Source organism: Vanessa tameamea, chromosome Z (genome assembly GCF_037043105.1).
Source record: "Vanessa tameamea isolate UH-Manoa-2023 chromosome Z, ilVanTame1 primary haplotype, whole genome shotgun sequence".
NCBI lineage: Eukaryota > Metazoa > Arthropoda > Insecta > Lepidoptera > Nymphalidae > Vanessa > Vanessa tameamea.
Window position 1 is genome coordinate 9,659,365 of NC_087341.1, and position 15,238 is coordinate 9,674,602.

General features: G+C 29.9%; 1 protein-coding gene and 1 long non-coding RNA gene across 4 annotated transcripts in view; both read right to left on the minus strand.

The window, feature by feature from the left end:
- The window catches only part of LOC113404070 (uncharacterized), a 282,204-nt gene that overhangs the window by 56,977 nt on the left and 209,989 nt on the right, over positions 1-15,238 (minus strand). The window lies entirely within an intron of this gene.
- LOC113404049 (vesicle-associated membrane protein-associated protein B/C) lies at positions 1,262-14,423 on the minus strand. 3 transcript variants are annotated; one of them, XM_026644793.2, is made up of 8 exons: positions 14,248-14,423; positions 11,085-11,249; positions 10,897-11,000; positions 10,733-10,813; positions 10,277-10,363; positions 9,193-9,273; positions 7,458-7,571; positions 1,262-4,946 (listed from the first exon to the last, which is right to left on the minus strand). In XM_026644793.2, exons 1-8 carry the CDS (start codon positions 14,297-14,299, stop codon positions 4,782-4,784), a joined length of 849 nt encoding a protein of 282 aa, XP_026500578.1. In that variant the 5' UTR covers positions 14,300-14,423; the 3' UTR covers positions 1,262-4,781. The 3 variants fall into 3 exon arrangements, with proteins under 3 accessions (XP_026500578.1, XP_026500579.1, XP_026500580.1); XM_026644794.2 differs by having other exon boundaries at positions 11,085-11,237; positions 14,248-14,421; XM_026644795.2 differs by lacking the exon at positions 9,193-9,273 and having other exon boundaries at positions 14,248-14,422.

Genomic DNA, 15,238 nt, shown 5'->3' on the forward strand with positions numbered 1-15,238 from the left:
TAGAAACCATTCATGAAATGTGTTTGTGCATTCATAAATACATTGTTTGGAATTAATCATTCGGTAGCCTGTATTGTTTTTTAAATTATTGGATCAATTTTATTTAAATATATGCTGTAAATTTTCTTGTATTAAATATTTATGAATAAGTAAAAAAGTTGGTAACGCTTTGTTTTAACAGCTTATCTTCGATGCCTTTACCTTATGATTATATTAAATTCTCGACAAAAAGTAAATATGTATCGATGCTTAAAAATATAAATTGTTATTTGAATATATGAAAAAGAACTTTTTATCGTTTATTAAGAGTTTATTTAAATGTGTATATTGTTGGTAATAATAACTGTATTAGATATTTCCTTAAATAAAGTAATGTGCATTTATTTGGTTCTTTTATTAAACCCATTATTATTGTAAATTTTATGCTCAGCGAAGTTCTTTAAAATTCTTGATGATTATTATTTATTCGTATACAGAGTACATGCACACGAATTTGCAGGATATTAATTTAATTTCGAAAACTATGCCATCATAAACTTTACTAAATATCAGCAACAAATTAAAAGCCAGTGAACCACGATCTGTGGTATATATAGTACATGTGATAAATTTATATAACATACATACCTTGTTTTGCCTAATACAGTACTTTTATAGGCGTTTTGGTGTCGGTATTGTAATAAATATTAACTAACTAAACTATTATTTTTTTACGAACTATATGTAGTTCGTAAACATTATAATTTTATTACAAAATATCTGAATGATTTGCACGACAATGAAGACTTATGAAAATAAATATAGCCTCGCTAAAAATGTCTAAAGAAGTAAATATTGTATTTTTCTTGAAAACTTCTTAATTCAATTCTACTTTCTTGCGTTGTCATCGTCAATAGTGGATTAAATTCAAGCTTAAATTGAGTAGCTTGTTTAGTTAGAAGAATTATCCATAGATTCTAACAGGTGAACTTGTTAAAAATAAAAGAAATTTAAATCACTTTTCTTAACTGATTCATCTGAAAATATGGATTTTTTTAAACTGACAAATAGTTTTAAATAAATAAAAGATCTAGTATTATTGTTCCTATGAACCTGTACTTCGATATATTTTTTTATTTATATAAATATTACAAAGAATTTCCAGCACATCAGTACAGATCTGTATTATTATTTATTACCGTAAGAACTTACCTTCTGGCGTTTAAATAAATAATAGTGAAGTGGAAGAGAAAGGAAGTAGTAATAAACTGCTGACAACACATTCCAAATAAATTAAGTAATTTATTTCGGAAACCGATACAATATAGCATAATAGTTTAATATAACAACAATACCATACGGAAATTTAACTGTATCTATTGTAAAATAAAGCCCTACAGAATTATGCACAAATGGTTATCCCAATACATCATCTCCCATTAAAAATAACTTACATGACACCACCAAAATAAAATGTATATTGATACCACAAGAGGCGCTTATAATACTATTATTATACTTTCAAGCGATTTTTCTCACTGCCTTATTCATTGTGGCCGACGAGAATTACTAATGAAAACTGACAAATGTTTCATTACATAAGTGGATTGAAATATATTACAGTAAAAAATCTATGTCACACTAGAGAACGACACCACATTTAGTAACACTTATACCTTAACAGATCAAAATGTTAAGAGATTATTTCCCAGTAAAAATTTTACGTAAAAAATTAACATTTTTGTGTATAGTTTAGAAAATTTTATGAAATTTTGTTCCGAGTTTTGTTTATGCCTAGACAAAATTATATGAGGCATGGGAAGTCTTTAGGAATAAATACTGAAAAGTTCACGGAAAACGTTTTTTTATGTCTAGTTTTCTCTAGTATATATTTATAACAAGATGTAACCAAATTCGATAAGTGTCAATTTATTTTTAAGTAAACATTTCGAATGTTATAAATAACCAGCGTTCAACCCGGTCATAGGATGTCGGTGTGTGATGCAACTTTTGTGGTTTCATTTTGAAAATAGAGTCACCCATAAACAAAAGTTCTTTGTAATAAATAAACATATACGCCACATACTATCTTCTTATTATATACATACAATACAATACGAAATCCGAAATCAAATATTATCTAGTATTATATTATATTGACTTGCGTATTAGTTTGTAGAATGAATGTCGCATTCATTTGAGATAGTCATCGAGTTAAAAATATGTTTCACGATCATTAACGTCCGGCTAAGAGAAATGTACCTTTGTATAAACCAAGGCAAGGCATTTGATTAACAAAATGTCTATCAGCCAAAAAATCATATAAAAAAAAGTGGGAATTGCCTAATTGTCATACTTGGACAGAAAAGAAAAGCAAGAAAATAATTTTTGGGAGATCCTAGATAGAGATTAGCAAGTGTATAGTGCAACAGATTTTCGTATCAATCTAATAAAACAGGCAAGAATAACGCCTTGGGGCCAGTGACGGATTTATACCACACCATACGACATACATACACGCGTTTTGTTAAAGAAACATCATTAAAGCGATATAGACAGAAAGAAAAATAAATTGGTAATTTGGTGACCTCAATGGTTTTACCGCTTGGTTCTCCACTTGCGTGAAGCCGCAACCGCTAGAGATGAACTCTATCGGGTACGTTACGGAACATATTATAATATCTATTACTATACCTAAACAATATCTAATTCTAATTATGTTTATAACGTACACGTGTTCTAGTCGTGTCCGATATAATGACGGTTGGATACTTGATAATGATCGTGAAACAAAAATGGCATTAAACGCATGGCCTACTACTACCACTAAAGTCATCAATCGTCGCAGGTCATCTGTTTATTGCAAAGTATGTTGAATGAGCATAATGACTATGGCAGTTTCTTCGGTCTAGTAACAATACACACATTCGTGATTATAGCCGAGCACACGCAATCATATTGATACTTTTTTACACTTTAAAATTATAATTTAAAAAAAAATGTATGTATCCTTAATTATTCATTTTTTAAACAGTAACATATCGAAATGAACAAGAAAAGAATACATTGAAAAAAAAAATATCGATGTCAATCAATTACAAGTTGAAATTATTTTAGATTCAAATTTGCATATCGTTCGTGACAAAATAAATGTAATGTAATAATATTGATTACAATTTTTATTAAAAGAAAGTTACACCAAAACATTTAATTATGATATAATTATAAATTATTCTAATATACCTTATATTTAGTCTTTTTATTATTAAATGAACCAAGATTTTATATTTAAAGAACAAAATAGACCCATTGTCTACAGTGGCTCTTTGAAAAACATTGATTAAATAAGTAGGAACAATTAATAGAGTAAGTTGATTTTAGTTTTAAATCTCAAACGACTGCGACACAACGTCATATATTAATAGTAATAGTACAGACACAAATCGCTCAACGTCCATTTCAATAGAATTTGACAACGTACACTACCTGAAAATACTAGAAATATGACACAGACAAAAGAACTTTCATTGTTATAATATGAAAACGCTTGATGAATGATTGTCATAATATAATACGAGTTATTGAATATAGAATATTTCGATGTTGTTAACATTTTACCATACTATTTTCTATTGTTTCAACTGATTTCAATTCTTTGTAACTCACTCCTTACTATAATTATACATTTTGCTGTGGCTGTTTAATGATTCAATTTTATCATTCATTGTAATAAAAAAAAAAACGATTTTGTTTATTTTAGGGGAGGGGCCCAGAAAAGTTATTGAGCATATTTATCGAACTAGTAAGGTAGAGCATTTAATAATTTTGTCTCGTCTATGTGTAAATACTTTCAGAAACGACTGGAACGCTTAAAACCTTGATTATAATAAAATTATCTGAAGGTTTTACCAATCAAATAGATTAGACAGGATACTTATTCCACCCAATGGAGTTCACAGCTGTTAAGCAAACGTCTTAGTTTATTAACAATCGTTATTGGAATAAAAACACTAGACACTATTATATTCTTATAATATATTAAATAAGTAGTACACGTCAAAACAATTAACCGACTATAACTTTTAACCATGCTCTATACAGGCCATAAAAGTGTATTCGTTATATAATTTTGGATTATAAATATCAGATAATTTAATATCAAAATTTCGACATCAATAAATAATCTAAACTAAACGTAACCAATAAATCTGCTAGTCGAAAGTTTCTACAACAATATGATTAACCATTCACACTTGCACAATTTCTATTGTAATGGACTGTACAAGCTTACATCTCGAATCTTAATTATATGAAAGATTTACAAGTGATACAAAATATTGAAAATTTTGATAATAAATACTTGAAAAACAAAAACGATAATTGCATTTGCCTTCTTGCAACAACTTCCGCGCAACGAAAGTTAAAAATAAGATATACATTTTAAATAAAAGACAACATAATAATGACCTTAACCTTAAAGAAATTTCATAAAATAAAAACCTCTAAACAATCCGTTTCCTAACGTTAAGAAATACAAAGGCAGTAAAGTTCGTTCAATAGCTACGGGTAACAGTATAAATAGACTCTAATTAATACATTTCTTGATAGTGATGTGGATATGGGGAAGAAGTTGGATGTCACGATTTCCTAAAAACCGCGAAGGGGGCATCAATGAACGGCGCCCGATCGGAGCGCATCGAAGGTAGAAGTCGCTAGTAAGAAAAACGTTTAAGCTGCCTTGTGTGAGGGATGCGTTGGGAGTGGTGTAACAGCGGCGTCTGTGAGGTGGCGTCGAAGATCATTCACATGATGAACTTGCCGATGATGATGCCGAGCAGTGCCATGCCTATGGCGGTGGCGATCCAGGGCATCAGCGCGATCTGCTCAGTCTTCTCCGGCCCGTAGGAATGGCGGCGCGCCACGCGACCCTCGCCACCCACAGACTGGTGCAGGCGCAGCAGCTCTTCCTGTAAACAACGCCGGAACGTAATCCATCAGTCATCGTCACCACACATCGCATCGCCATTCGCTTGCCCTTATGCCATCTACTTGGAGACCGCCCTGTAACTCTGTCGGAATCAATCAGCGTAACGTCGAAATATAATTGAACTAATCTAAATTTTATAGTAATTTCATTGTCGCACGTGCTCAGAGTTTGGGTCCATTTTTTTTTATTTGTTTTCAATAACATGTTTAGTGTAATTGTCATATTGTGTAACAAATTGCTTAATTTTTTTTTTTTCGTTATGGCAATGTATGTAAATAAAACTTCTTATTAACTGTTACGATATAATGCAGTTAAATATGGCGGGTGTTCCTAATCAAAATAAGAATCTTCAAAACATGCTCCATCAAGAGTTCTGTTAAAAAATATATAAATATTTTAGTTATTTATTTAAAACGAACTAATGTGCTCACTGTATTAAACTTGTTTCGTATACACGTCGAGCAAAAGCTATAAGTTGAAGTTATAACGTGCAAGGTTTTAATATGATGTCTAAGTAGAATATGACTTTCCATATATAAATAATGAAAATATAATTTTGAGTACGAACACCTTGTTAATACAAAATATAATTAAACGAAGCTTAAACATTATGACTCTAAATCATTCGAGTTTAAGTAAGAATTAAATTTGTATCTCACTCGAGAAATGTTATAAAACACTTATATTTATTAAAGTCTATGTCGCATATCATTATAACATTTCGCGATCGTGTGGTGAATTACAGAATATCTCTATAGGTTACATTATATTATCATTTAATTCGTCGATGTTGCGAAAAGTATTACCAAATATCGCACAACGGTTGAATATAGGTCATCGGTTATATAATACAATGCGTATTGGGACCGGAAATAGAAACTGTACATCAATAAATTGTTAAAAAAAAAAACAGCGAAATCGACCTCAACGCATCTGGATTTGTGGACAGAAAGAACACCTAAAAAAGTTTGGAATAAAAAATTCAAACACGAATCCCTAGCGACGCAAACGAGTCACATGAAACTAACGATCGATCGTATAACTCCATGTAGTGTAATTAATTCCGTTAATAATTAATTCGACTAATGATGTTTGCGTAAGCTAGACGACGTCTCTTATACAATCCGATGGGAACATTTTATTACTATTTTATTATTATTGTATTTAATACAATCCATTTAATAAATATACAAATTTCATTTGATATAATACGAAAGACGTATAAGAGTAAAAAAACAACACAACACAGCGCGCAATCATATTAAGTTAAAGAACAGTCGCCGGGCAGAGATTATGTATTTTAAATTTATTTTCATAGCGCTGTCTGAAATTCGTTCGCGTGGACTCTTTATACAAATATGCAACGCGTGATCTGCACACAGAAAAACTATTGTAAATTATTTTGAGCTTTTATGTGGATCGTAGCAATAATTGGCATTGAGTTAATCATGAATTGTCGAAACAAACAAACAACTTGCAAACAGACAGTCTTGTATAGAATTATAAGAAAGAAAATTGTATCAAATTCATAAAACATGAGCGCAAAGCATTTTCGTTTATTATACTAAACATTAAATATTGATTTGTATAGTTTATAAAGATCGATTTTATTTGAATTCAATTCTTGTGTGTGTGTGTGTGTGTGTGTGTGAAACACTAAATTAACAGATTTATAAATACAGCTTAAGAAATTCGCTCATAGATCGATTAACAGCAACAAACAAAATATAATTATTCAGAAAGAAAATACATCTACAAGTTGAGATCTTCACTTCTCAACTATCACAAATAAAACAACGAAATATTATTAAAACATGTTTAAGACAATCTATAGTAATACTATACTCGTATTATACAAACAAACGAATCGTACGGAGATATAACTGATTTCTTTACAAATTAGTTATAAATAAATTCGCTAAGCAATTATCAACCTTAAGTACATAACACTATAGCAGTTCAGTACATATGTAATAATATACATATGTAATAAAGTTTTTCCGATTAATGATATTATAATTTATGAGATCATGTTAATCTTATTTTGTGTCTTCTAAAAACCAAATGTGTATTTTCTGTTTGTATGCGTGTGTGTGCATGTGTGATAGATACCATATAACATTCGAACTACTTGCAAATGCAAATATTTCGTTAAATAACGTTGTAATGTTTCTTCAATAAGCGTCGATGTTTTAGTAAATCCCTTGTTAAAGCTTAATATGTTGTCATACAAATTAACAAAAAATAGTATTTTTAGAAAACATCTTATTTTTAAATGTTTATTTAAAAGATTTTTTATATTGTAGTAGCTATATAATAAGAATTATTATAAAAAAAAAGTTCAGTATTAGTGTAAAGTAAAATATACAGGACAGACAGCACTTGGGTACGTATGGTGTAAGCAAGTAGCAAAAGTCGACACGCATTGCGATTTTATTTGACTCCCCAATCAAAAAGGTATTAAAAATTAAACCCAAAAAGTGGAACTCACTTTTAATCGAAGATTTTCATGTCGTAATTTGCTTTCCTCCTCCCTCAAATGAATCACTTCATTCGTCGCCTTTTGCAAATCGCTTTCGAGGTTCTCAGATTTTGGGAAATTAGTCTGGAAATATAAATAAAAATAAAAAAATCAAATAGATCTTATCTACAGTATTCAGTTTGAATATGCAAATAAAAACGAACATGCATTTGTATAAAGCAACATTTACATTCTACTGAAAATGAGTTGTCTAACAAAATATATAGATATGTATAATAAATATATTAATAATAATATATAATATAGATTCTAACTTTTTATACAAAACGTCAAGAACGGAACCTATTTAATTTACCTGTAAATATATACATACTTTTTTTTTATGTATGGTATAAAAATATCTATAAACCAAATAAAAATTCTGCATGTATTGTATTTCTGCCAATTTCTCGTATTATTGTATTATATTCATAAAAATCAAACAATTACAAGGCATATTTCTGAACGACATAATCTTATTTTCACTCCAAATTAAGCGTAAAGCTTCTGTAAGGAGGACTGAAATCACCAAATATATCTCGAAACAAATTTTGCACGATTACTCAGACACGGAGAACTCTTACACTGTTGAGTCTTTAAAATATAGATAGACATTAAATCATCACACCTTAGACCGTTAACAAATAACACTTACTCTCTGAAAATACATAATGTTATCACGAGTATTGTTATTAAAAATAATAACAATTATTAAAGCTATACGATTTATAAAAGACAATTTTAATTGATGAATCGACCTTCTTTCGTAATTGTGTAGTTTCATTTTATAATGAGAAGGCGGACGTTCAAATGAGCCACTTCACTGTTTGGTGACAATACGTTGGAATTTTCAAAAATTATACCATTCGTCGTCAGTGTCACGTCAATGCTATTATTTAAATTATTAGATAAACATAGTCTATTCCAATGGAAATAGGAAAAAAGATAAACAAACCTCTGATTTACGTATTTCATGCGATTTGCTAAAACTCGGCTATATTGTGCACTAATAAGTGTTTATGATTAACACATCTTTACATATAATACAATACTATAACACTTAACTACTTTAATCCAATTTAATTTTACTTCCAAAATTCCGATAACAATTTCGTCGACGTTCAAAACACCATATTGTCGTCTATAGAGAAATTCATAGATTAATAAAGCTCTCGAATAATGATATCGCGTCAATTTGCTGTCAAATGTTGTTTATTTGGCTTTTCTCCTGTTATGGTTGGAATAGAATATATACTATATTTAAGATGTTATGTGACTTATGCTTGTGATACACTAACTAGCTGACTCTTTAGCGAAATAGCGTGGTGCTTTCAAACAGCTTTGCACTAATCTCTACCAACTTATGTTAAACTAGATATATAAGTTATATTTACATTGAATTTTCACTTAATAATTACACTTTCTTGTTTTAATTTATGCAATCCACTGGTTATTTTTAATATCTGATTATATTCCCAATTCTTGAGGCCTTATGGCATATTATAAATACGTATAAAATTATATATTTATATCGTAAGTAATACATACCTCAGCGATATATGCTTTGATATAATATTTTTATTTATTAATTTATATTATATTAAATAATAATATATTGATGTTGTGTTAGTTGGTTATTTATACATAAGAAAAATGGACGCAGAACGTGTTTAATTTTTTTTAACGGATAATGAAAGCGTGGTACCGTTTTCGCGCTTAACGATCCCGACGTGAGGTCATCATCCTTCCTCTTTGCTTCATTCTGGATAAGACCTTCTACAGCATCCTGGAATATACATTCAACATGCCAAGCTTGGACTTACTCGAAGCCAATTCGTTTGAATCATTTCGATTAGAAGGTAGAATGAAGGTTATCACGAATTATAATACTGCTATAGGAAAATATTTAAGGAAAATATGGAATTTTATAAATCCGTTACATGATTTCAAGTGAATCCATGCTGTGAATGCTGACAAAATGCTGGCTAATGAATGTGTTACTCGTCCGGCACTAAAATAGTTATTATATTGTATATCGAAAATATACATTCCGATTCATGTAAATAAATTCTTATATACCGTGAGATGCGGTTACGACGATATCAAAACATGTAATCCGTTATGAGTAGCGACTTCTCTTGACGGTTCTTAAATGCTAATAAATAATTTCTATAATCACAGTATTGTGTGGATGTGTTTTATGTAATCTAGAAACATTAAGGTAAAGAAACGCTAATTTCTTAATATGTGATTTATGCATTGAACTTAATGTGGTATGTACAATACAATTTGATATAATTCGAGCAAATAAAACCCGAAAAAGCACAGCACAACAATTATTACAGTAGAAGGCAGCGGCAGGAGGAGCAGATATATAAACCACTTTGACTTCGAATTGACATGACGTAATAAAAGTATTCATTAGGTATCCGTAAAAAAATGGCGTTTAGAATGTCGGCGAATTTTTTATCAATACTTTAGAAGTAAAATTGGAACCCGATATGAGTCGTTCAGTGGAATAGCGTTGCGTTTCGAGTAATTCATCAACACGTACATAATATAGCAGAACTATAAGCGAATCGAATATGTGAATCTAAGATTTGTTTATCTCTACTACTCCTGCCATTGAATAGAGTATACAGTTTTATAATGTATCAATTCCATTTAATTCTCCTCGTTCTCTTATGAACTCATGACGAGCTGACCTTCGTAAGTATGTTCATGCCATGTTTGAAAGTTAGTTTTGTAAAAATATGATAATCATAATAATTGGTTATATCTATTATTACCTTTGTTAGTGATTTGACATCATCAGCTGCGGACACTGCGACTCTCTTCTTATTGACTTCGTTCTGGGCCGCGGTATCACCAGCATCCTTTGCAGAAAATTAAATTAAAACAAATGTAATCATAACATTAGTCAAACATATAGGAGTTATTATTATGCAAAACTGAAGAAACATTTGTATTGTTCTCACACATTGTTCGAAATGATGGAAATCGAACATAACACGAGAAAGAACATAGATTATACGTGCTTTCCGAAGCATAGGAGTGTAAGTGCCAATTTCCTGATCCCGTGCTGCCAATTAGAATTCTTGGCAGAAAAACCCAAAAACACTAAGAATAGGAACCAGGGCCTAGGCTCCTAGGCATTATAACCTTAGCAGTAGTCTTTACAGTAAATAATTACATTGAAATATATGGAACAAATTTTTATACGTAGGTAATTTTTTTATACTTACGTTAAGATTAGTTCCTCGAGGTGTCTCAAACACACATTTCAACTTGTAGTCCATAAGCTGATCAGGACTTATTTCCTTCCACTAAAACAATAAGTAATTTTAAATTGTGTCATTACATAATTTTATATGTAATAAGAAGTGAATAAACAAAAATTTTGACATACCACTTGATCTATGTTAGTTTTTCCCTCGGGAGCAATAACACTTTGCACCATAAACTTATGTTTATGTTTTTCATTGGGGTCCACATGGACAGGCTGAGGAGTAACTGGAAATAATTTAATGAAATCTCATCTCAATTTATTCTTTTCTATTAAGAAATAGTACCTATTGTTATCGTTTCGGTACTTACTTGCTATATCGACCTTGGAATTTGGTTCGAGCACCCCAGAGTTGGGACGAACGCAATATTTCTTTGGGGCAGTGGTCTTGATTTTGAACAAGACGGTATGCTCTGATGGATTTGTCAGCCTCATGTACGTTGTGTAGCCCAGTTCAAACAATCCTGAAAAATCAACTAAAATATTCAATAATAACGACTATATCTTTAAGCATAGTCTGCACCGCAAACCTAAGTGCGTGATGTTTATCTCAATATATATATTTCATGATTCAATCACAGGTCGAGAGATTGACATACGTTTTGTCGTATAAGTTAATCCACTCGAGAGTGCTTCGCATTTGTTTACGGTCCTACTGCTCGCGAATGATTTGATAGTTTACGTTAGGGTCTTTATTCGAGTGTTCCTTGTATAATTATAATAAGCTTATCTAGATGTATTTAGATTTTATACGATAATTTTGTGGACGGAGTTACAATTATTGAATTATTATGTCTAATAATAATAGGTACTAATTAAGCTTAGTTTTGGTTCTATTGCAACAAGGCTGGAGTCAATGAGATTATAAAAACTCGGTCAAAATCTATTCTGCGGTCCAGTAAAGGTACAGATTTCTCGAAACTAAGCAGTATCGAAGAAAAAATAACTCTGGAAGACTTAGGGGTATAGCCAAATTGACAACCTTTACAATAAAAAAAAAACGACAAAATGCTGTTAGAACAATTATACTTTTTGACATAATTGTACTATCTACGATCACCACCGATCTGGTGTTGAACAATAGCGCCGTTTAATTAAATCGGTTGTTTAAATATATTCATAATAGTATTATGAGAAGGAAACTTCGAAAGAAGAATTTCAGACTATACGAGCTAATAACAGGGCCACACATTAGCTTAGTTCATGACAATAAAAGACAGAAGACTTTATATGATCATCATAATGTAACACCACGACCACATAAACGTTTTAGTTATAACTATTTAAGATAAACCGTCAGTTATTGGTCTTAAAAGGTCTTAAAAATAAAATATCCCCTTTGATAGGAGCACTACGTAAGATTTCCTTATGTATACCTAATAAAATTCGTCCTATCATTTATAATTCTTTAGTAAAACCTCATATCGAATATCTTATTGAAATATGGGGAACTGCTGCGAAGTCTAACATAAAGTCATTACAAACTTTACAAAATAAAATTATTAAAGTTCTTTATAAATATGATTATATGACGCCATCCGTTGAATTATACAAAAAAACAAAATTTCTTAATATAAATCAATTATATACTTTAAAAACCTGCATGTTGATTAGAAAAATAATAACAAATAAAACACATTCACAATTACACTTTCATAAAAAAACACATACATACCACAGTAGAAAACGTAATAAACTAGAACTTCCAAAAACCAGAACCAACTATGGAAAGAAAAACATTTTATTTGAAGGAGTTCAAATTTATAATAAATTATCAGACTTAATCATTAATAGCAAGAGTTTTCCTATATTCAAAAAACGTGTAATGGAATATGTGCAAAATAATTTATAAGTTAATGTAACACCTACCTAAACATGTTTGTGTAACTACCCGCAACATTTTATTTTACTGTATATAATTCATAAGGCAGACTTTTAAATGTACCCTCAAGCAAAATTATTGTAATTTCTTATTATAAGTGAACTTTTGTGTTCTTTATGAGAAATAAATGTCTTTAAACCGAAACCGAAAAGTTTCGGAGTAGAAATTCATTGTTTGGTCTCATAGACCCATTATTATATCGGTGCACATAAACATAACGGAGATCTAAGACCATGTACTACTACATTTCATCTATATCGAAGTAAATCAATTTATTAATACAATAAGCAAACAAATTCATTATGATAATAGCCACTTCATAAATAATAAATATTTTTATCAACGAAAGCAAACAATTTTCAACACATTAATTGCTCTGTGCACAAAGTAGATATGGTAACGAGAGAAAACTAATTTTGTTTATAATAACTGCTATGTTAATAAATTCAATGACGAATTTGTCGATTCACATACTATCTATCAGACATCGACGAACCTCAAATTATAATGAACTATACTAGAAATTAGCGACAAGACATCAATAACTGTATAAGGTTTCTACTCAAACTGACGAATGAGTTGAGATTGTAAATTACAAGCAAAAACATTTATTTTTATATATACTATAGGTGGGGGTAGTATAGGTAGTATAGGTGGTTACTCTGCCGGCTTAATAAATATTGTTTATAACAATACAAAAATTCTTTCACTGTCCCGGACCACCTTCCATTTTAATAAGCTTTCATTAAACTTTTATGAACTTAAAACAGCATTTTCATATGATTTTACAGATTTATGTTGGTATAATGACAATTAACAATCATTACAGTAGTAATGATTGAATGAATGATAGTAGGTTATAACAAGTTGATTGTTTGCATTCCTAATGAGGCATAATAAAGTATTTTTATTTGACACAAACATGACAAAAATTCGTTATAATGTCTAAATAAATAGAATTCAAAATATGTTGATTGAGTCTCATATCACCATCAATATTTTTACAATTACCTACTAAGTTTTATTATAATCTTATTATTTTAATATGTAGGTAATTTGAGATTCTACATTATATTATAATTTATAGTTACCCTTCCTTTATTCCTAGAACAACTTCATAACTAAAAACAAAATGATTGTCATTTGGGATTTCATCATTGAAAATGTCATGTAAAATGTAGTCAATATGTAAAGCAATCAAAATTTTCTTCAAATAAAGATCAAGATGTAAAATGAAACATACAAAGGACATGTTTTAGAATCACATAGTGACTATACATCTATATATTAGCTTCAATTCACTATTGCTAGATGTTCGGAGAGGAGTACTATCTAATTGATAGATTGAACATATTTTCCGGATCGACAAGTTTATTCTGGTTTTGTACATAATTGCTCATTTTTACTAATATTACTAATCATTGTATCTTGTATTTTGCTATTATTAAAATAGAATATGTAAAACCGCACCCTGACAAAATGCCGATATCTGGAAATAGAAACTCCATTTGTCAGCAGCTAACACGAAGTCTACAGCTCGACTTGTAATGCGGCGGTTGCAGTTTTTGAAGTACAAAACGAAAGGCACTTACCTTTGAACTTCAGTTCATTTTGCGGCTCTATAGTTAGCACTTGGTTCGGCATTTTGTGTTAATTTTGTGTATTTCGTAAGCAAAATTAACGGATCAAGATTATCTTTATAATCGAGATGTCGGCCACAGTAAAGATGAATGACGAATTCGAAATGCGCATTGCGCATGCGTTCTCGTTCTTTTTATCTACAAGTGCCATATTCTGAAACTTTTATGTTGCCATACTAAATAGTAGTTAATGTTCACAATGCATGCTATCGATTAGAATCGTTCTTTATATAAAATCTTGTTTTGTTTTTAGTAAAAAAATAAGTTTAATCAACCTTTTTAGAAATCGATCAACAGTAGATGAGTATATAATAAAAAATACATGCATATGCTTTGAATTCTTATTTAATTCTAGCCGTATATTAGATATGATATCCTATCGGATAACACTGTAACGTTGGGATTTTATTCATAATCAGAAGTCCCTGTTTAAAACCTTGAAAAAAGAATCAAATTTCTATACAAACTTTTCCATATTTACAACTTTCAAAAATTACGAACTTTCACAAAAACATTCTTCCTGAGTCAGTCATTCTATTTAGTTCATAATTATTATTTTTTTAACATCTGTTATTAACTCGTTAACATATGCATAAACCTAATATTCATATTAAGTCTAACATTAGAAATAACGAATTTCCATTAAAATTTTCATCCATTTAATTTGAAGAAACACATCCTACATCTAATTTTGAGAAATCCTCTCTTAGTACTTAAGTTTTTTCATAAGGAACTTGTGTGCAAAATTTCATTCTGTTAAACTCAACGGCATGCAACTCAGATGCTTTATATTTTATTATAAAATTTATTAATTAGATATCTATTATACTGTTATGTTCTGTCAACTAGTCACAATTAGTTTTCAGAACAATAGAAATTTAAAACCACAGTATTCATTTGACAATTATATTGAAAAAAAAATACATGTATTTTCCTTTCGTAA